Source organism: Schistocerca gregaria, chromosome 1 (genome assembly GCF_023897955.1).
Source record: "Schistocerca gregaria isolate iqSchGreg1 chromosome 1, iqSchGreg1.2, whole genome shotgun sequence".
Taxonomy (NCBI): Eukaryota; Metazoa; Arthropoda; class Insecta; order Orthoptera; family Acrididae; genus Schistocerca; species Schistocerca gregaria.
Genome location: NC_064920.1, coordinates 349,848,786 through 349,871,699, shown reverse-complemented (window position 1 = coordinate 349,871,699; position 22,914 = coordinate 349,848,786). Strand labels below are relative to the sequence as shown.

At 43.1% G+C, this 22,914-nt stretch overlaps 1 protein-coding gene across 1 annotated transcript; it reads left to right on the top strand.

Moving 5' to 3' along the window:
* Positions 1-965: 965 nt before the first annotated feature.
* Positions 966-22,683, top strand: LOC126323150 (uncharacterized). The gene is made up of 2 exons (XM_049994699.1): positions 966-1,588; positions 22,433-22,683. The coding sequence occupies exons 1-2, from the start codon at positions 984-986 to the stop codon at positions 22,434-22,436; spliced, it is 609 nt and encodes a 202-aa protein (XP_049850656.1). The 5' UTR covers positions 966-983; the 3' UTR covers positions 22,437-22,683.
* Positions 22,684-22,914: the final 231 nt, after the last annotated feature.

Genomic DNA, 22,914 nt, shown 5'->3' with positions numbered 1-22,914 from the left:
GAACTTTTCTTTTGTTTCCTTTGCTGCTTGCTCAATATAAAGATTGAATAACATCGGGGATAGTCTACAACCCTGTCTCACTCCCTTCCCAACCACTGCTTCCCTTTCATACCCCTCGACTCTTATAACTTCCATCTGGTTTCTGTACAAATTGTAAATAGCCTTTCGCTCCCTGTATTTTATCCCTGCCACCTTTAGAATTTTAAAGAGAGTATTCCAGTCAACATTGTCAAAACCTTTCTCTAACTCTACAAATGCTAGAAACGTAGATTTGCCTTTCCTTAATCTTTCTTCTAAGATAAGTAGTAGGGTGAGTATTGCCTCACGTGTTCCAACATTTCTACGGAATCCAGTCTGATCTTCCCCAAGGTCGGCTTCTACCAGTTTTTCCATTCGTCTGTAAAAAATTCACTTTAGTATTTTATAGCTGTCACTTATTAAACTGATAGTTCGGTAATTTTCACATCTGTCAACACCTGCTTTCTTTGGGATTGGAATTATAACATTTTTCTTGAAGTCTGAGGGTATTTCGCCTGTCTCACACATCTTGCTCACCAGATGCTAGTGTTTTGTCAGGACTGGCTCTCCCAAGGCTGTCAGTAGTTCTAATGAAATATTGACTACTCCGGGGGCCTTGTTTCGACTCAGTTCCTTTAGTGCTCTGGCAAATGTACCTAGTTAATTAACGTAAATCCACATGAGTCCTCCGAAACGCATAGTTTAAAGTGTAATAGAACGAATGTGATTGGTTATAGCGTTTTGTATTTTCATTTATTTTGGGATACCTATGTATCTGATACCTTCATTCTCGCACAGACTCCAGGTTTTACTGTGGTTAGGAATAACCCCCTTATGAAACGTTTTCGAAGTGATAAAACACTAAACGGGCGGAAAAAATTTAGATACAGCTGTGTTTCGTGACCTGGAACCGCAGGAGACTTCCGCGGCGTGCTGTATCCGGAGCCTTAGCCGCAGTTCCGGCCATGGCGCTGATCAGGTTGCTGGCCCTGCTGGTGGCTGTGGCTGCAGCTGCCGGCTCTCTCGTGTCCGCGCCGGCGTGGGGCGACCAGCAGAGTGGGCTGCTGGTTTACAGAGAGGACCAGCAACAGGCGCCGACGCGGCTCTCCCTCCCCATCCCGTCGGCCCACCGTCGAGAGGAGTCCTCGCTGCCGGACCACGTCGCCGTCTTCCGGAAGGACCGAGGTGACGAGGCTGCGACTGCCCTGGGTGAGCCGAGGCCTTGGTGGATGGCACCGCAGGTCGTGACTAGTGAGGACTTTCAGAGGCTCGCGCCACAACGAACTGCTGATTTGAGCTCTCAGTTTCTACAGCTACTGATGCAGGAAGTGAAGAGAGTGCAGGGCAAAGCCGAAAATGGCAGGCTGGCTGGAGAGGACCCAGGGCTGACGCGCGGAGTCGTTCGACCGTCCGAGCAGAGGAGTGGCGACCCGCAGTTGGCGGCCATGCCGCCGGTACCCATCGCCTTCCGCTCGTTCATCAACTCGCCGGACATCCCTACGCTGTGCCCAGATGGCACCAAGGTAGCACACGACAAGTCGTGCCGCTCCGTGTGGAAGAGAGCCTCCAGGTAACACACACAAACACATCTACATCTACATCTACATCTACATCCATACTCCGCAAGCCACCTGACGGTGTGTGGCGGACGGTACCTTGAGTGCCTCTATCGGTTCTCCCTTCTTTTCCAGTCTCGTATTTTTCGAGGGAAGAAAAATTATCGGTATGTCTCTGTGTGGGTTCTAATCTCTCTGATTTTATCCTCAAGGTCTCTTCGCGAGATATACGTAGGAGGAAGGTATATACTGCTTGATTCCTCGATAAAGGTTTGTTCTCGAAACTTCAACAAAAGCCCGTACCGAGCTACTGAGCGTCTCTCCTACTAAATGATTCTGTAACGAAGCGCGCTGCTCTCCGTTGGATCTTCTCTATCTCTTCTATCAACCCCATCTGGTACGGATACGACACTGGTGAGCAGTATTCAAACAGTGGGCGAACAAGTGTACTGTAACCTACTTCCTTTGTTTTCGGATTGCATTTCCATAGCATTCTTCCAATGAATCTCAGTCTGGCATCTGGTTTACCGACGATTAATTTTATATGATCATTCCATTTTAAATCACTCCTAATGCCCTCCCAGATGATTTATGAAATTAGCTGCTTCCAGTAGCTGACCTGCTATATTGTAGCTAAATGATAAAGGATCTTTCTTTCTATGTATTCGCATCACATTACACTTGTCTACATTGAGATTTAATTGCCATTCCGTCCACCATGCTACAATCGTTGCAGATCAAATGGTTCAAATGGCTCTGAGCACTATGGGACTTAACATCTGTGGTAATCAGTCCCCTAGCACTTAGAACTACTTAAACCTAACTAACCTAAGGACATCACACACATCCATGCCCGAGGCAGGATTGGAACCTGCGACCGTAGCGGTCACGCGGTTCCAGACTGAAGCGCCTAGAACAGCAAGGCCACACCGGCCGGCTCGTTGCAGATCCTCCTGCATTTCAGTACAATACACTACAGTACAGTCACACACTCACACACCTCACACCTCCTCTAGAAGAAGGTAGTGAGCCCAGGCACACGTGCTTTCTTTCTTTGCTGTATCGTCCCCTCAGACATTGCATAGGCTGGCAACAGCTGGCTGCCTATTCTTCACGAACACAGATTTAATAAATTAGAGTTTTTTAAAAAAATTAAATTATTTTAAGGAATGCAGCAACCAGCCAATTGTTATGTTTTTTTCTGATTTTATAGATCAATCGGTAAAACAGTTATCTTTATATGATCACTTTTTTGTGAGTCAGTCTCTCTGTCTATCTGTGAGTCTGTTAAAATACACTGCTGGCCATTGAAATTGCTACACCACGAAGATGACGTGCTACAGACGCGAAATTTAACCGACAGGAAGAACATTCTGTCATATGTAAATGATTAGCTTTTCCGAGCATTCACACAAGGTTGGCACCTGCGGCGACACCTACCACGTGCTGACATGAGGAAAGTTTCCAAGCGATTTCGCATACACAAACAGCGGTTGACCGGCGTTGCCTTGTGAAACTTTGTTGTGATGCCTCGTGTAAGGAGGAGAAATGCATACCATCACGTTTCCGACTTTGATCAAGGTCGGATTGTAGCCTATCGCGATTGCGGTTTATCGTATCGCGACATTGCTGCTCGCGTTGGTCGAGATCCAATGACTGTTAGCGGAATATGGAATCGGTGGGTTCAGGAGGGTAATACGGAACGCCGTGCTGGATCCCAACGGCCTCGTATCGCTAGCAGTCGAGATGATAGGCATCTTATCCGCATGGCTGTAACGGATAGTGCTGCCACGTCTCGATTCCTGAGTCAACAGATGGGGACGTTTGCAAGACAACAACCATCTGCACGAACAGTTCGACGACGTTTGCAGCAGCATGGACTATCAGCTCGGAGACCATGGCTGTGGTTACCCTTCACGCTGCAATCACAGACATGAGTGCCTGCGATGGTGTACTCAACGCCGAACCTGGGTGCACGAGTGGCAAAACGTCATTTTTTCGGATGAATCCAGGTTTTTTTTACAGCATCATGATGGTCGCATCCGTGTTTGGCGACATCACGGTGAACGCACATTGGAAGCGTGTATTCGTCATCGCCAAACTTGCGTATCACCCGGCGTGATGGTATGGGGTGCCATTGGTTACACGTCTCGGTCACCTCTTGTTCGCAATGACGGCACTTTGAACAGTGGACGTTACATTTCAGACGTGTTACGACCCGTGGCTCTACCCTTCATTCGATCCCTTCGAATCCCTACGTTTCAGCAGGATAATGCACCACCGCATGTTGCAGGTCCTGCACGGGCCTTTGTGGATACAGAAAATGTTCGACTGCTGCCTGGCCAGCACATTCTCCAGATCTCTCACCAGTTGAAAACGTCTGGTGAATGGTGGCCGAGCAACTGGCTCGTCACAATACGCCGGTCACTACTCTTGATGAACTGTGGTATCGTGTTGAAGCTGAATGGGCAGCTGTACCTGTACACGCCATCCAAGCTCTGTTTGACTCAATGCCCAGGCGTATGAAGGCCGGTATTACGGCCAGAGGTGGTTATTGTAGGTTTTGATTTCTCAGGATCTATGCACCCAAATTGCGCGAAAATGTAATCACATGTCGTTTCTAGTGTAATATATTAGTCCAATGAATACCTGTGTATCATCTGCATTTCTTCTTGGTGTAGCAATTTTAATGGCCGGTAGTGTACTATCTTCCTAAGAAAAGGGTAGACGCGTCAAGTAGAAATGAATAGAGCAAGTGGTATAAATACGGAATACCATTTCCTTTTTTTGTTCATAAATTTCTCAGTTTCTCACATTAAGCAAACAAAACATGTGCAATACATATATGGGGATATATTTTAATGCTTCCTATGTTTTCAATACATACTACATTAAGAACATTGTGAAATTCGGCTTAATATAAAGTTTGACATTTTTGGCACTCCAGATTATGGGGTGCAAATATGCAATACTCCATTCGTTTCTAATTGGTTAAAGTTAAAACAAATAATGGAAGATCTAACAATTCATTGTCAATGAAAATACTAGAAAACGTAATAACACAATAGAACAATACATGAAATATACCATTTTCACCTATTAAATTCCTTACTCTAAATAATTTTCCTTGCAGAAGTCACACACGTGACATCTCAAGTCGAAATTTATTGTTAACAGACCTTCTCAGGAAAGGGTACACATCCCAAGTCGAAGTTTATGTCACATTCTAAGTCTTATGGTTCCTTGGCGGGCCGGCCACTGTGGCCGAGCGGTTCTAAGCGCTTTAGTCCGGAACCGCGCTGCTGCTGCGGTCGCAGGTTCGAATCCTGCCTCGGGCATGGATGTGTGTGATGTCCTTAGGTTAGTTAGGTTTAAGTAGTGCTAAGTCTAAGGGACTGATGACCTCAGATGTTAAGTCCCATAGTGCTTAGAGCCATTTTTTTCCTTCGCAGTCTAATAAATATAAGCTTCTAAGTCAATGTAATCAAAAGACACAGTCATTTATGTCACTCATCAAAACCTATAGGGTATTTCCCGTTGGCCTACAGTAGTGACATTGGCAAGAACAAAGGCTTCACAGTGCAAATAAATGAAAAATTGCAAGTTTAAAATTATATCACAAAAAGAATTCCTTTGTTATCTGACGTCAAACTTAAAGTTAAAACATTCTCGAAAGTCTTGGACTTCACGGGACTGGTATCTTGCCAGTATCAATGTCTCTGACACACAAAGCGATAGTCTCGATTCTCGCGATGGATGAACTATCTACCCGCAGCTCGACAATTTTTTATTTATGGCAGTAGACGTTTAGGGATTTCGCCCATCTGAAATTTGCGTAATATGTTTTTAAATCTTAAGGTAGTACATCGTTAAAAACATCTACTGCAGTTTGGATGCTGCAACTGCCCTGCGCAAAATAACAGTTTCATTCAGCTACTACATTTCGCGAGTTCTATGTTTGCAGTATGTCACTCGTTAGAGGTACTTATTATGTGTTCTGCTTGTTGTTCCTCCAAATCGGCATTTATAATCGTGCCACACTTTCACAATGTTGCACAAAAACAGCGCAGTGTCCACCGTGTTGTCGACTGACATGTTTGTTTGGATCGAAAAATTGTGTCTATGGTCACAGTTTTGCTTTGTTTGCGGTTACCCGCTAGGGTAACCCTATGTGGTAACGCGACCGTTCCCGCGACGGAGAGGTATGTCGGCCCCAGATCGAATCCGCTGGACGCTTGAACGATTAGGCGTCGATTTACCTGCCTTCCTAGATGTTTTTAGACGATTTCCCACATTTCATGTTCCTCCTCAGATACACTCTACGTTGACATTTATTTCACTTCCTCACACTTACACACGGAATGGACTTTATACGCTGACAGCATGGGTTCACTGCTTCTGACCAGGGGGGAGGGGCGGGGGGTGGATAGGAGACTGATGACCTTAGCTACTGTGTCTCTACATACAATAACTCAGCATCAGTATTTTGCGCTATCTGTAAGTACTGCTGAGGACAGTTGTATGTATACATTAACTATATTAAATATAATTTAAGCTTTTTATGATTAAAACTGAAACTGCCTATCAGGAATATGCTGGTCGCCAAGTAATCTCAGCTCTTCAGTTTCTTTGTTGTACAATTCATTTTATTACTCAGTTTCTTAGTCATACAGAAGATGTAGGCTGGCAATGGCAAGGAAGGCGTTTCTGAAGAAGAGAAATTTGTTAACATCGAGTATAGATTTAGGTGTTAGGAAGTCTTTTATGAATGTATTTGTATGGAGTGTAGCTATGTATAGAAGTGAAACGTGGATAATAAATAGTTTAGAAAAAAGAGAATAGAAGCTTTCGAAATGTGGTGCTACAGAAGGATGCTGAAGATTAGATGGGAAGATCACATAACTAATGAGGAGGTATTGAATAGAATTGGGGAGTAGAGAAATTTGTGGCACAACTTGACTAGAAGAAGGGATCGGTTGGTAGGACATATTCTGACTCAAGGGATCATCAATTTAGTATTGGAGGGCAGCGCAGAGGGTGAAAATCGTAGAGGGAGACCAAGAGGAATATACTAAACAGATTCAGAAGGCTGTAGGTTGCTGTAGGTATTGGGAGATGAAGAAGCTTGCACAGGATAGAGTAGCATGGAGAGCTGCATCAAACCAGTCTCTGGACTCAAGACCACTACAACAACAACAGAAGCTTAATTAAACTGAAAATATTTAATCCTAAGATGCATGATTTACACTGCAGTGGACAGCTTGTTATGGTCACTTTTCTGACGTTTACAATCAGTCGTGAAGCCACAAATGCATGCAGACCACAACATCGGTAGGGAGTTCTCAGTGAAGTGCATTTTCAGCCTCAGAGCTGATTGAAAACGCCAAAGAAACGAACGTTAACAGTTGTCCACTGTAGTGGACGCTAGGTGCCACAGGATTAAGAAACTGTAGACAAAAACTACTTTGACATATTTTTGGATGTTAACAAACATGTCAGCCGGCAAATGGCGGATACTGCGCTGTTTTTGTGCAACGCTGCAAAGAAAAAGTGTTTGTGGCACGATTATAAATGTTGAAAATGGATGCAACAAGTAGAATAAAAAGTAAATGCATCTAATGGATAATGTGTTGTAAACAAACAATTCGCGATACGTAGTAGTTAAATAAAATTGTTATTTGCACAGGGCAGCTGCAATATTCAAATTGCAGTCTATATTTTTAACGTTGTGGTAATTGAAGATTAAAATTTGTATTACGTCAATTTAAGAAGAGTGAAAGTCCTAAACGCGTACTGCCATAAATAAAAATACACAAAAGTGTGTCTGGCTGCTGTATTACTTAAAATAATATGATCCACAGCCACTTATTACGTCTGTGGCCAAATCCTAAAATGAACGAACTAATAAAACTTTAAGTGATGAAAAGAAATATGAAACATATTATCTTCACGTGGTTGTTTTTTATGTTAATGATGTTTGGTACGGAGAGGAAGCAATCTTGTGACAAGCCAGAGGGCTAAGTGGGTTGATGGATCTTACCGTGGACGAAGAAAGATTATGTGTAGCAAGATAATTTCTAAGGAATTTAACTGAGGAAAGGAATTGCTTCCTGAAATGAGAAGGGTTGGAGTTGAGCTGAAGGGTATGCAACTCATATAGAGAGGATCTGTTGCTACAAGAGGGTATATGCCTGGAAGAGTTAAATCGTAGCCGAGTCTTGACGGTATGCACATAAATTCCTTCAGGAGAACAATTTATACGGAGGTTGGCTCTGAGCACTATAGGACTTAGCATCTGAGGTCATCAGTCCCCTAGAACTTAGAACTACTTACATCCAACTAACCTAAGGACATCACACACATCGATGCCCGAGGCAGGATTCTAACCTACGACTGTAGCGGTCGCGCGGTTCTAGACTGTAGCGACTAGAACCGTTCGGCCACCCCGGCCGGCTATACGGAGTTCTCAAAGCATTCGCTCACGTGCACAACTTCGAATCTACTCACCTTTTGGTAACGATGAAGACTTCTAATTAATGTATGTGCATTCTGGCTTTTAGACATAGGGTAAAAGTCACAAATTATTTATCTTCCATTACTTGTGCAATAATTTTCTTCCTGTACCATGAAGCAGTTACCAGCTTACGATAATTAGAGCAATCAGCGTTAGTATTGAGCAGATTCCATGTTCTTTGTTCACGCAACATATTTCCCGAGATATAGACTGCAAAAAATTTCTCTACAAACACGAAACTTTAGCTATTTGGAGAGTGTTCTAGACCACTGACGAAATAGAAATAAACACATGAAAAATCATATTTCCACCTTCGAATACCAATCTCGCTGATCTTACATACTCCAAATCATACATATAATTTACAATCCAACTAAGGTCTTTCCCATGTCTAGAGAACAGTGATACGTATCTTCCACATGCCAGATGCACACACCACAATCGATCTTCTCTCAGGTAAATAAAGACGCGAAATGTGCAGAAGCACTCAACCGAACAATTTACATGGGAGCGAATAACAGTCCAACGCAAACGCACCTCCATACACAATCTTGTCAAATTTCCACTTGATAACGAAATCAGCCCATCTTATGATCGCGATCTCAATTGAACGTCATTCGGCAATGAGCGAACTATCGGAAATACACCCAACTGAAGGCTGTGGTTCTGGAAATGGAATGTCTGTACCTTCCTTACGACTGGACATACACTTCCCTTTGCTATCAACAGTACTCCAAGTCAAATCCATACCTTCCCTACAACTGGGCATAGTCACCTCCTTTCCACACACACACACACACACACACACACACACACACACACACTCACTTTATAAACCTGATGCTCAAATACGTACATATCAAGCAGAAACCGCTACTACTAAGTATAATATTTCGTTAGTAAATCATTGCCTATGATACGAAATAATACTGACCGAAAATCAACGATTTGTGTGTATGTCCTTTACGTTCTTCTTGCGAGTCACACCACCTTGTCATAGAAATAGAGACGTGATCGACCAGATGTTAAAGAAAAAAGCCCCATCTCAACAACTGCTGCATGTTACTCTCATATAGTTATGAAAAGGGGTCACTATACTTTCAACTACCTAGTTTCAACTACTTTTCAAGGTCAACCGGCTGTCCACTTTCCACAACAGAAATACATGTCCATGGATCATCGTATATAGGCGATGTCTCAAGAATTTTGCGAGATTAGCGAATAAGAAAAGCAAATATTGTAGTACCAAATCTTTATCAACTTTTGCATATACATTTACATACAGAAAACAAATCTTTCCTTCTTTTTGGTAGGTGTAACTGTAATAATGTCCAATTTAATTTTTAACTTATAACTTAAATCCACATCTGAATCATCGATTTCCTTCTCCAGCTAGTAATTTGACAAATTCAGAAAAGGTTTGTTTTCTGTAAACTACCTCTTTTATGTCTTTAATAATTAGTTCTGTTTGTTCTCTGGCAGTTCTTCTAACAGAGAACATTCAGGGACTTTTATTTTTCCTCTTATTTCCTGCATAACACTGCCATTATAACACTTCACATTCTCCTGGGTGTAAGCTTCCAGTTCTGCTGCTGCACCATCTTGCAGTATTTCGGTATAGAACTTAAAGTTTACAACTTTTGCAAACGAATTGCCGTTAAAGGTTGCTATTCGGTGTGAGTGTAGGCATACAATAATTTTTTCGGGTGCTGTACAAATATAAAAGATAACTGCACTGTTTGTGTATATATTGTACTGTAAAGTTACTGTGGCTTACATTGTGTAAAATGTGTATATATTGCATTGTAAAGTTACTATGGTTTATATTATGGCTTGACTAGAGAGGATGACTGTGTGTCCTATAGTGAGGGACGTATAGATTCTGCACATCGATGACGACGAGCGTATGAGAGAGAGTTTTTACTCGGAAAATTAGATGTGCTATAGATACTAAAGCACAGTCGACATTAGGAGACATTAGCTGTACATTGATTGGTGTCAGAATGTAGCACCAATCGTAATAATTAATTGTAGTTACAGTGATAAATGTCTTCCTGGCTTGCAATGTTCTTGTGAGTCTGGTATGTATTTGATAATATGGAGACAATTTTGTGGGTTTAATTGTCAATGCGATTTAGCGATCTTTCTAAAATAACCGCTGAAACCCCCAGAAAGAATAGGTGGATGGTGCTTTGATACCGGCGGCATAAGTAATTTGGCGTGTAAATTCCGTTAGAGCAAATCGGAATGCTCGACTCATTGACATCGTCTGTGCTAGGATATAGGAGTCTGTACACAGTGGAGGGGACGTCTGCATATGGTGAAGTCTGCAAAGGTAAGACGTTAGCCGGCCGATGTGGCCGAGCGGTTCTAGACGCTACAGTCTGTAACTGCGCGACAGCTATGGTCTGCAGATTCGAATCCTGCCTCGGGCATGGATGTGTGTCATGTCCTTAGATTAGTTAGATTTAAGTAGTGCTAAGTTCTAGGGGTGCTCAGAGCCATTTGATGTTGTAAGTAGGCTGTTTAGGTTGTTTTATTGGTAACGCCACATAGCACTCTGTATGAAAAATCACTGGCTGTGCTGTGTGCAGTCAGTGGCTGGTTGGCATTGTTGTAATACTCGCCATTGTAGTGTTGGGCAGTTGGATGTTAACGGCGCGTAGCGTTGCGCAGTTGGAGGTGAGCCGCCAGCAGTGGTGGACGTGGGGAGAGAGATGGCGGAGTTTTGTAATTTGTAAGACTGGATGTCATGAACTGCTATATATATTATGACTATTAAGGTAAATACATTGTTTGTTCTTTATCAAAATCTTTCATTTGCTAACTGTCCCTATAAGTAGTTAGTGACTTCAGTAGTTTGAATCTTTTATTTAGCTGGCAGTAGTGGCGCTCGCTGTATTGCAGTTGTTCGAGTAACGAAGATTTTTGGTGAGGTAAGTGATTTGTGAAAGATATAGGTTAATGTTAGTCAGGGCCATTCTTTTGTAGGGATTGCTGAAAGTCAGATTGCGTTGCGCTAAAAATATTGTGTGTCAGTTTAATCACAGTCTTGTAGAATTGTTCAAAGGGAACGTTTCAAGGTAAGATGTTAGGAGCGCTGAGATGAGTGCATTAGATGTTATTTTCGTAAACAGGTTCTGTTAGAGTAGGAATTTCCGTGCATACAAGCTGAGATACCTAGAAAGCGAGCATTAACTATTTCTGGGACACTATACAATTCCCGAGAGGTCGAATTGTTTTTTTTTTTTTTTTTTTTTTTTTTTTTTTTTTTTTTTTTTTTTACAAAGGCATGTGATGTACGAATACCATTGGGAACGTTGTTAGACGGCGTGCCGCCACGCAGACGTTTCGCTGGGAGAAGCGGCGTGAGCCATGTTGGGGCAGGTACGCACAGTTGAGCACGTCACGTATGTTCCGTTAGATGGAAGCAGCCTGTACTATTCTGCCATCCGCGGTAAAGACAATGCTGGCCTGAGGTGTCTTGAGTATGGGGACCGCGCCTTGGAGTTTTGTGACGTCGGTATAAGGGAAACTGTATAGACGCAACTTTCACCTGTTTCACCTGTCAGCTGCATCGACCGCAGGCGCGTGTGGCACAGCTTGCAGTGTCTGCGCTCTGTGTGTAAGTCTTCGCTCCTGTCCGATCGCGTCATCATCGGCGTCTAGATGAACACATATTTGTATTGGAATTTCTCTAGTCTCAAGTAAGAAAAGGGATGTATGCGCATCATGCCTGTGGGCAGCTGGGTGTGGTTTGACAGCTGACGGCTGCGTCACTTGGCGGGCCTTTCGGTAGCCTCCTATGCACTCTAGTGGATAGGGGGCAGTGTCTGCGTGCGTCGGTTGCCTGTCTGTTGCATTATTTTGCGAGCAGGTCTGTAGGCTGTGCTATGCCTTATTTGGGCAGTTTATGAGTACTGAAGGTGTCTACACATCACTGTGCTGCATTATTTAGGAGGAGTCTGAATGTCTGTACTTAAATTATTTGGGTAAATTAGGAGTTGTTTGCGTCTGTGGAGAGCGTTATTTAGGAGTAGTCTACAGATCTGTGGGCTGTGTGGTGTGACCCCAAGAATGTGTTTTGTATCAGTGTGATAAATATATTCCGTAGGTAAATAACATTTTCGAAAACAAATAGAGTGCACCCCTTCCTTACTCTCCCCAGCAGCCAAGCGCAGCCTGACTCCTACAGACCACCTTCTGGAATTAGGTCATAGGGGGGGGGGGGGGGGGGATTACAGTACCCTCTGTTAATGCTCGTTAGTGCACGTTAGTACACGTTAGCGTGCCAACATGGGGCAGTAAGGGGACATGGCGGTCGTTTGAGGATCGTGGTGGAGAGTTTAAGTATTTCCTTCCAAGTGGGTGTGGCATTCACGAAAATTCATTCCAAGTCCACAGTAACACACTCTGGTGGTGTCAATATGTACTAGGCCTCGTGGTGAACACATTGTATGCTGCCATCTTGAATAATGGTACTTACGTCATCACCTGACGTCACGATAGCGCCCTTTGGCGGTGGCGATGTGTACTAAGTCAGTTGGAGTCTGGAGCTCTTGATGAATACACTTGTTGTCGCCATCTTAGATTATGACACTGATGAGAGCACCCTCTGGTAGTGGCGAACTGGAGTCCTGACCTTGTGAACACACCTGCATGGAATTGTTTAAATAAAGATTTATGTCCAAGTCCTTTTCCAACGAATCCTTACGAGGAGGTGGCGGTCTGCCGACTGAGGTTAGTACAAGTGTCTTTTCTTTCACGCCATTTTCTTAGCTTAGTAGATATATGGGAATTGAATTTTCTTTACCGCCAAAATTATAAGCTGGTGCCAGTTCTTAGGAAGAGGTGACGGTCGGATTAATAGAGGTAAGCCAAGTGAGCTATTTTCCTGTGATTTTCTTTGTTTAGTAGAGATGACAGCGGTGTGATGCATCATTCAGTTGGAATTCAAACTTGGCGCCATTTCATGGGAGGAGGTGGTAGTCAAAGGACTTACGTTAGTACAAGTGATCTATGTTCACGCAATTTTCTTAGGTTTGTAGCGAAAGCCCAAGTGACCTCTGTTTATCGCAAAAATTCAAACTTGATGCCAGTTCGTAGGAGGAAGTGGCGATCGGGTGACTTAGTGGTAGGCCAAGTGATCTATCTTCTCGCCATTTTCTTTGCTTAGTAGAGATAACAGAGGTGTGGTGCATTAACCTGTTGGAATCTGAACATCCCACCATTTTTCTGGGGGATGGGGCAATGGCACTTTCCCGCCAAAATTCAAACTTTCCGCCATCTCGAATGATGTAATGGGCGCCATCTTGGAATACGTCATGCGCTGTTGCCAAGTCTACACGACACCATCTTGGATGATGTCATCTCTGCCATCTTGGATACATCTGGCACCAATGCACAGTGGACAGTTACCCAGGTTGTCCCAATACTCACATAACCACTGTAATGAGCAGAAGGCCTTGGAGCCTGATTGGGTTGCGAGGAGGGGTGGGAAGAGAAGTGGGCAAGTGTACCCAACTCTTCGGAACAGGTAAAACTCAAATGTCCGGGTTCACAAATCCCCGCGTTGGTAAGTGCCCTACTACCCTTTCAAGGAATGATGCCTCTATAATCAGATAGAATCGGTAAAAAAACAGTGTGTTGTCTTATACACGGGCACGCTTGGATACTCATAATTCAGTCACTGAACCGCCTTAAAGGTGGCTACAAGCTTAAAGGCCGGAGTATCAGAAGCTGAAATACTGTCCCTGAGGGCCTCCAGTAAGATGATGGGATATGGTTATTATATGATTAGACATGATAATTGGAACCATTGCTATGGAGAGAACGACAATCAAAATTTTATCATGTCTGTTGGAAATACAGAAATGAATTAGGTTTGGGCTTGACAATCGCTAGAACTAAGCAACAAGCAAATGAGGAGTCATATCACCTATCCCAGGCACGGGACTCAAATCTGGAACTTCGTTTTCTGGAAAGGAGCTTTCCAACTCAAGCCATTCTGGTTTGCCTCACGGCTTATGTCGAAATTCCAGTCTGTCAGTGTCTCTCTACTGTATTGCGCTACAATAGAAAAAAATGCATTTTCCTTAGCAACGTTTTTTTAGGTTTCCATAAAATGATCTTGTTTCCTTCGGTCATTACGTTATTTGATTTTTTTAGCTAATTATAAAACCTCATTACAGGAAAATTGTACTGGAAATAGTTCTGCAATATGCAAATAAAATTTGGAATTTTTACCACTTGATGCATATAAAACACCGATAATAAGCATAAAATTGGCATTGATCCGTCGAAATGGAAACTTCATTAAGGAGACAAAAACACAATTTTGCATCTTGATAAACGAGCGGTGTAGTACTGAAATTAGTATTTATGTCTACAGACTAAAACTGCAGTTCCCTGCTGAAATCTAATGGAACTTCGAGATCAGATAAAACGGATTATAACTATTGAAACAAATATTTGTCGCATTACGTCTGGAATTTATTCTGGCCGGTATATAACACTATCAGTCACAATAAAAATGTTAATGCGACTATGGAGTATTACCAACAGATATTTTTGTCGGCTTATAAAAGGGCTGTCGTTCACAGTATGAGCTAGTTACTCTTGTATTAGTATACAGATGGCTCCAGACAGACTGCTAAAATATTGCTTCTGGATGATTGAACGATCTGGCCTTGGACTGGACAAGAATGATATCGAAGGGTAAAAGCCCTGATTTGTAGCCCTTCTTACGTATCAGTTAAACATTATGTAATGCTGCTTATGTGCGTCTAAACAAAGCTTATATACATTCTCACTAACGGTGTTGCTCATATTGCGAGGCAATGGCTGGCCTGCAAGTAGCTAGAAAAGTTTACTGATTACGAACCAACAAAAATGTAGCTGGTAGTAGCTGCGATAGCTGGGAAGTCAGCAATCAGATTTTTACAGCTTTTGGACTGCAGAACTAACATCATGACAGGGCATAACTACAGGAATGGTTTTGAATTGCTAGTTCATTTTTACAGCTGAGATGAATGTATGCAATTTACAAAGTGGTTCACTCCAGTTCTTGCAACATTTCGTCCGGTAGTTCGAAACACAAACCTATATCAGACTGACAAAATGTTTTACGATTGTTGATATATTTTCGCAACAGATAAGAAGCATGTCCTTCGGGGGAGCATGGTCGAAGTTGATATGCAATAAACACGTTTTCTACATGGCTATCTAATACTGCGTGATGTTATAAGCAATGTAACAACATGACAATAAGATGAAATTAGATTACGTTTAGGTGTACTTTTCGTTCCAATTGATCCATAGGTAGAAGATCCTCCCGGATGTAGCACATGTCAGGAAAACAGGAGCACACAATAAATACTTACAATGAAAAACAGATGTCCTAATTTCCCTTACACATATCCCAAATACAAAGACTGGATGTGGAATAAGTACAAAGTTTTAAAATATTTTCATTTATGTGGTAATAAAAGCTAAATAGAAAAATCAGTGTTACATTAGTTATTTACAATGGTCGCATTACTGAACTGAATTGGTACAGAAGTCCAGTTGTGCTAATACTCAGATTATTACATATTGTTAGAAATACACACACACACACAAACACACACACACGCACACATCAGTTCATTCTACTAAGAAATTCATCAATGGAGTAGTAGTTGGCCACCAATAAAGCCTTTAGGATGCTCTTAAACTGAACTTTACTTGTAGTAGAACGTTTTATGGCTGCCTCCAAGTTACTGAAAATGTTTGTTCCTGAATAATGGACATCTTCTTGGATCAAAGTAAGTGACTTTAAATCTTTGTGAAGATTCTTCTTGTTTCTAGTATTGAACCTATGAACTGAGCTGTTGGTCTGAGAAAAAGAGATATTTCTAATGACACATTTAATTAAGGAATAAATATATTGGGAAAAAATAGCTAATGTCGCCAGTTTCCTAAACAGATCTTTGCAGGATGCTGTTGAGTTTACACCTATAAAACTAGTACGAAGCTCCTTGATAGATATGGTTGTATTTGATGATGCACAGCCGTCAACGGCAATAGACACCTACAGTAGAATGGTGATTTTTAATACAGCATTTCTTTTACTATATCTTCCTTCCGTGGAAGGAATAAATGTTCGTAATGTTGCGTCAAAACCGTTTACGTTTTGTTGAAAAATCATCGCCCTTGGGTTAAAATGGGCGTGAACTTGAAAATTCATCCATGTTAATGGTGGCCGAGCTCGTGGCTGTGAACTAAAAGTATTTCAATAAATAAAGGAAGCAGCCACTTTTCATATAGCTTTATTTATGCCAAAACGCGTTCTGGCTTTTCGCCTACAGTACCTCCAATTGGGGAAACCGTTGGAGGTGGACCTATATTCATTGATGGTTCAAATGGCTCTGAGCACTATGGGACTCAATTGCTGTGGTCATTAGTCCCCTAGAACTTAGAACTACTTAAACCTAACTAACCTAAGGACATCACACACATCCATGCCCGAAGCAGGATTCGAACCTCCGACCGTAGCAGTCGCACGGTTATATTCATTGACTGCAACAATTCTTGTCGAGTTTGATATGGATTGTCACTAACTTAATTTTGTCCCTGTTACTTTGTTTACGACCACTCATCTTACGCCGTGTTACGTAACTGCGAGTGGTACACTATTCCTTGTAGACTCTTCAGTCAGTCTTGATACACCAAGAAAGCTGCTCGTTTCTGCCATTCTGTGTCGACCCACCGTACTGCGCTGATCCCACGCAACCGATAGGGACTTCCACACCACTTCAGTGACAGGACTTACGACGGCGGTGGCACCATTTTTACACCATTTACGGCGCTCCAAGGCGACCGTTGTGGCCTTTTAAAGGGGAGACTAATATTTTGTTCCATGAGCTTATGTGATTAGTTTGACGTTCCTGTAATACCTGAAGAAATGCAAAAGACCGGAATCTGACTCATATCTTGACTAGAGAAAGTTTTGAAGAACATAATGTAAGGGTACAATATAATCTGGGCATCGAGTGTGCACGATTACATAGAAATTACATTTCTTTTTGAATGCACACGTTATACTTTCTAACGACTGGTTCCAGAGGCACTAATTCCGCATGGTCGCTACTTCCTGACAATGACTACTCCAGGAACTTTAACAATGAAAATTCCTCCTGAGGATGCAGAAACACTCTGGCTGATGGCTCCTGCTGCAGGCTTATGGAAGCTACCTTGTTTCTTCTGCTGCTGTACCCTGCTGTTGTCTTCATGTATAGACCATAATTGACTGATTCCTGGCTGCCATCAACTTTAGCTAGCGGACAGTATTGCGTTTATTGAACATACAGAAGAGACTGCTCGTAAGACTTAGAGGCACAGTGTGCTAGCTTGTGTGACTGGGAGACGAGCCAGACCTCGATCGAATACTCCCGGCAGATTAATGTCTGTTGGTTCCGTACATCTGAAATTTTTCAGGTTGGGTTGGGCTGCGTGGTGGTTTGGTATACTTCACCTCATGCATCATACACTTAAATAAGTTGCCACCTGAAGACTCCTTTTATATAAATGAATGTTGCTTACCTGAATACTTGGTCGCTTTTAAGTGTTATTAATCGGGGTCCAGCTATGTATGTCCTCAATCTGTGTGCCTTAGACGGCCGGAGTGGCCGAGCGGTTCTAGGCACTTCAGTTTGGAACGGAGCGACCGCTACGGACGCAGGTTCGAATCCTGCCTCCGGCATGGATGTGTGTGATGTCGTTAGGTTAGTTAGGTTTAAGTAGTTCTAAGTTCTAGGGGACTGATGACCTCAGCTGTTAAGTCCCATAGTGCTCAGAGCCATTTGATTTTTGTGTGCCTTATTCCTCCAACTTAGGCTTCGCCTCCTCCAGGCTGCAGATAAAGCTGCTGAAAGTTAACTTCTCGTTCTCATTTACTCCACCACATAAATAAGAAGTGAGATTCTATTCCGCTTCTTATATTATGGTCAAAACTGAAACTCAGTACATGATAAATGAAGACAGCTACCAACTGGTATACTGCCTCCTGCACTACGCAAAAATGATTCAAATAGCTCTGAACACTATGGAAGTTAACATCTGTGGTCATCAGTCCCCTATAACTTAGAACTACTTAAACCTAACTAACCTAAGGACATCACACACATCCATGCCCGAGGCAGGATTCGAACATGCGACCGTAGCGGTCGCTCGGTTCCAGACTGAAGCGCCTAGAAGAGCTCGCTCACACCAGCCGGCTGCACTACGTACATAACAGATCTGATAGTCAACTTGATAATTAACAAATAGAATAGATTTATTGTCTTTGACATTTCGCGTTCTTAGATTTCATGGAGCCCGGAGCAGCGTCCGCTCCATGGAACTCCTATCTCCACCTGAGCAGGTAGGATCGTCTGACTTCCACCCACTCCCGTACAGTCACTGGATCGTTAGCTCTGGTATCAGCACCTACGATTTAAAACACCTCCCACCAGTAGGGTGCTCACCACTTATCGACTACTTTCAGTCATAAACATCTTTTCTCTGACATACGTATTTGAGGAAGTGATACGTCTCATTCAAGGAATGGGATGTATCGTTACACATTTGCCAACCTGGCATTAGTTTTAGTCGTTTTCCACGCACTTTAATACAAATGTTCAGCTTGCCCCAATCTCTGCCTCAGAAAATACGATACACAACCTGTTAAAATTCGATAACACACGAAACAAAATTTACATGATCCACAGTCAGTTTGTGCACACGACTCCGTTCCCTCAGATTAACTGACGACCATGGCAACAGGAAGGACATCCGATCATAAGGTTAAATTAAAATAAATTTCCCAAATCATGAAACATTAGAGACCGTTCATTGAGGTAAACACAAGGAAAAAAGTTACATAATACATGGTTATACATTTTGGACAGCATCAAAGGAATGGGCTGAGAAAAGTTTTAGAAAGTGGACGGTGTCAAAAGCTGCTGTCCAGCTCGTTCTCCCTCACTGGCTACCATGCTCAGCGTGGGGCCGGTGAGTAAATTTCTGACTCCCAGGTTCTTGTGACATTCAGCGTTCCGGCACGCTGACTAAAGTAACGTATTAGGGTGCGCACAAAAAGAAAGGCTGCCCTCGTAGTGATGGCCAGCGTGAGGCAACTTGAAGCAGCATGAAGAATGTCCTCTTGTTATCCAGCCTAATGGGACTACACACGCTGGCGGCACGAAAGCGGCGGCAACGAGCGGACAGGCGCCAACGGGCGAAACGTCCTTCGCTGGCTTCAGCACGGCCGGGGGCCATCTTGCTGTAAGGCGGGAAACGCCGTCAGCTGCGAATCATCATCAAAAAGTTTTTAAGCAAACTATTCGATAAAAAAAATTATTGTAGCACCTTACAGCTTCGTTCGTGTCTGCCTGCTTAGCTGGGTGGTGACATGCTCGCCTTCCATGCAAGCGGGCCCGTTTCGATTCTCGGCCGGGTTGGAGATTTTCTGCGTTCGTGAGCTGGGTGTTGTGTTGTCCTCATCATCATTTCATACTCATCAGCGGCGCGCAAGTCAACCAATGTGGCGTCGAATGAAATAACTTCCCCGAATAGGGGCCTCCCGGCCATTTCCATTTTGCCTCATTCGTGGGCTTCATGGTGAACTGCCTACCTTTTCGTTAGCATTCATAGTGACTGTGATATTTCGAAATAAACTAACGTTACACACTAAACTCGAATAGTTTGTAACGAAAAACAGCAGTTGCTATGATTTTACGTTTGGCGTAAATTACACTGACGAGCCAAAGAAACTGGTACACCTGCCTAATATCGTGTAGGACCCCCGCAAGCTAGCACAAGTGCCGCAACACGACGTGGCATGAACTCGACTAATGTCTGAAGTTAGTGCTGGATGGAATTGACGCCATGAATCCTGCAGGGCAGTCCATAAATCCGTAACAGCACGAGGGGGTGGAAATCTCCTCTGAACAGCACGTTGCAAGGCATCCCAGATATGCTCAATAATGTTCATGTCTGGGCAGCCTGGCGACTAGCGGAAGTGTTTAAACTCAGAAGAGTGTTCCTGGGGCCACTCTGTAGCAATTCTGGACCTGTGGGGTGTCCTGCTAAAATTTCCCAAGTCCGTCGGAATGCACAATGGGCATGAATGGATGCGGGTGATCAGACAGGATGCTTACGTACGTGTTACCTCTCCGAATTGTATCTAGACATATCAGGCTTCCGATATCATTCCAACAACATACGCCCAACAGCGCTACTGAGTCTCCAAAAACTTGAACAGTCCCCTGCTGATGACATGCAGGGTCCATGGATTCATGAAGTTGTCTTCATACCCGTACTCGTCCATTTGTTCGATACAATTTCAAACAAGACTCATCCGACCAGGCAACATGTTTCCAGTCATCAACAGTCTCCACTTCGTCGCTACCTCGGAGACGCTGTGTCCCATCGCTCATGCGCCGACTATAACATCACACTCAAATTCCTTTAAATCTTGATAACCTGCCATTGTAGTGGCAGTAACCGATCTAACAACTACGCCTTTTCTTAATTTTTTTTAAGAGGTGGAGCCCCTCAACGGCCACACCAGCATGATGGCCAACACAAAAGGTCTACTGCCATCTCTGCATAAGGGTTAGTATTCACTAAAGTGAGGTGTCGCAGGATGTGGGTACTGCGATGTTTGCGTACGTCTGGTTAGGGTTAACCATTAATACGCGCTCATCTGAGATTGGTCAAAATCGAACGAAGGGTAGCGGATTGAAGGGCAGAGGACAAAAATGCCAAGGCAAGAGCTAAGGGAAAAAAACCTCTGCGATAGTTAGGTCGGGTGGTAAGAGCAGTACCGGTTGTCTTGCTGCCTGCGATAGGTCGTACAAGCATAGGCTTTGTTAGTAGTGGGTGTCATGCATGTCGGTACCTTCACGTTGCGAATTTGTGCTGCTCGGTGGCTGGCTCTGGGTGCTGGTACAGAGTCCTCGTTCAGTGTCAGCAACCTGCAACAGTTAGGTTTGTTATTGATCTTGCGTCCGATAGGTCATATACCGGAAGCACAGTGTTAGCGAATGTTGGCAGATTGTTTGTGCGTCTGTGAGCGAGCTCGTCGGTGTCCCTGCTGTGGCCTGTTGGTCGGCTCTAGTAGCAGCTGGTAGTTAGCAGTCAGTGTTGCTGATATGAAGGGACCTGCCAACGTTTGTCGCTGTTTGCGTATGTTAGTTTTCCATAGTTGGCTATGCCCTAACTAGCAGTGTCTTTGGCCGCTTGTGCTTCCACCTGTGGTTGTGATCGTAGTTTCCCAGAGTGAGGATGAAAGGATTGTTCGAGTGTCTCGAGTTCCTGCATAGTTATGTGGCGTGTATTTTGAATACTTCCTTGAGGGTATCAAGGCGGTATTCATGGTGAAGATGCACGGTGCGTGTGCAGCGTAGAGCGTTGCTGGTGATTCGTAGCACCTTGTTCTGTATGATCTGCAGGCAGCGCAGTCGTGTAGGAGCTGCATGTCACCAGACGAGAGCTGCGTACTTCATCAGAGGTCTAATAACAACTATATAGGCGCTGCCGACGTCACCGCCGTATTCTGCTGTTTACATATCTCTGTTAATGAATACTCACGCCTGTATCAGTTTCTTTGGTATTGCATATGAAATGCAGCTAACGTATTGTTTTTTCTTATACCTCGGAGGAGATCGGTATCTGACTGTAATCACGAGAAAGGTGTATTCTATGTAGTGAACTCACTGCCGCGTGTCGTATCTCATAAAAGGTTCAAGATATCGAAACGAGTTTGGCAGATTATAGCACCCAGGAGAAGATTATTTTGTGATAGAGTTAATATGCGAAGCTTTCTTACCATTGAATAATGTAATAAAGTGGCATCTATGGCAGGTAGAATGAGAACTGGTGTGGGTTTGCAACAGCAGAAGTGACGAAAATACACGTTTGTCTTTCTGCTGAGAATGAGCGCTTACAAAAGTTATTGTCTTGTTTTGCCTTCTGTTGTTTAATGACACACTGTCACAGGATTATGTCTCAGTTGCCTCTGCATTAGCATGTTAGTGAACTGATGCTTTGCGAGCTGCCGTGTTTTGTTAAAAGAAGCGAAATTTTACACGGCAACAAGAGAACTGCAGACGTTACTAAATGTAAATTTGTCTCTGATTAATTAAAATGCTGTAGTACAATAAGGGCTGATTTTTCATTCTTTCCATAATCGTCTAGTAGTTGGCGGTAAATTAAGAGATAATCATTTTTCCTAATTCATTGTTAACACTGTTTCTTGTGAGAAAAAAATTGGGAACTTTTTAAAATTTTCTGTGTCATTCTCACTTTTTCCTTGTTTCAGTTGACAACAGCTTCAGATATCTGCAACAGATTGCAAGTATGGAACATTGTGAACAGAATGTATTGAGGACAATAAAGAAGCTACAGGAGAACAGTTATTTCACCGCTCTGCAGTCTACAGTTTTACCACCAACCAATTTGTTCGGATCTCTGTGACGAAGGAAATAAACTTTTAATGCTTTACGGAGTGAAACGTTGAAATACCACTTTTGTAATAACAGCTGATATGATTACACATGGTTCTGAAATTAATCCTGTTGTTATTTCACTGAAATGTTTTTCGTACATGTACAAGACGCCCATTTTCAAACTGAATCTTATCTGTTTATAGACTCTCAGGGCTGTACTCTCTCTATTTAACAAATGCTCCCTTCTCTTTAAACTGGATGCATCCTTAAGAACGATGCCACAGCAGGTAAGTAACTGCACCGAGCATCTCATTGGTGGAAGGTGGCCGGCTTGTTATTTCTGAAAAGGGGAATA

Bases quoted from the DNA above. Each gene is read 5' to 3' on its own strand.
- LOC126323150 (XM_049994699.1), top strand. From the start codon at position 984: ATGGCGCTGATCAGGTTGCTGGCCCTGCTGGTGGCTGTGGCTGCAGCT.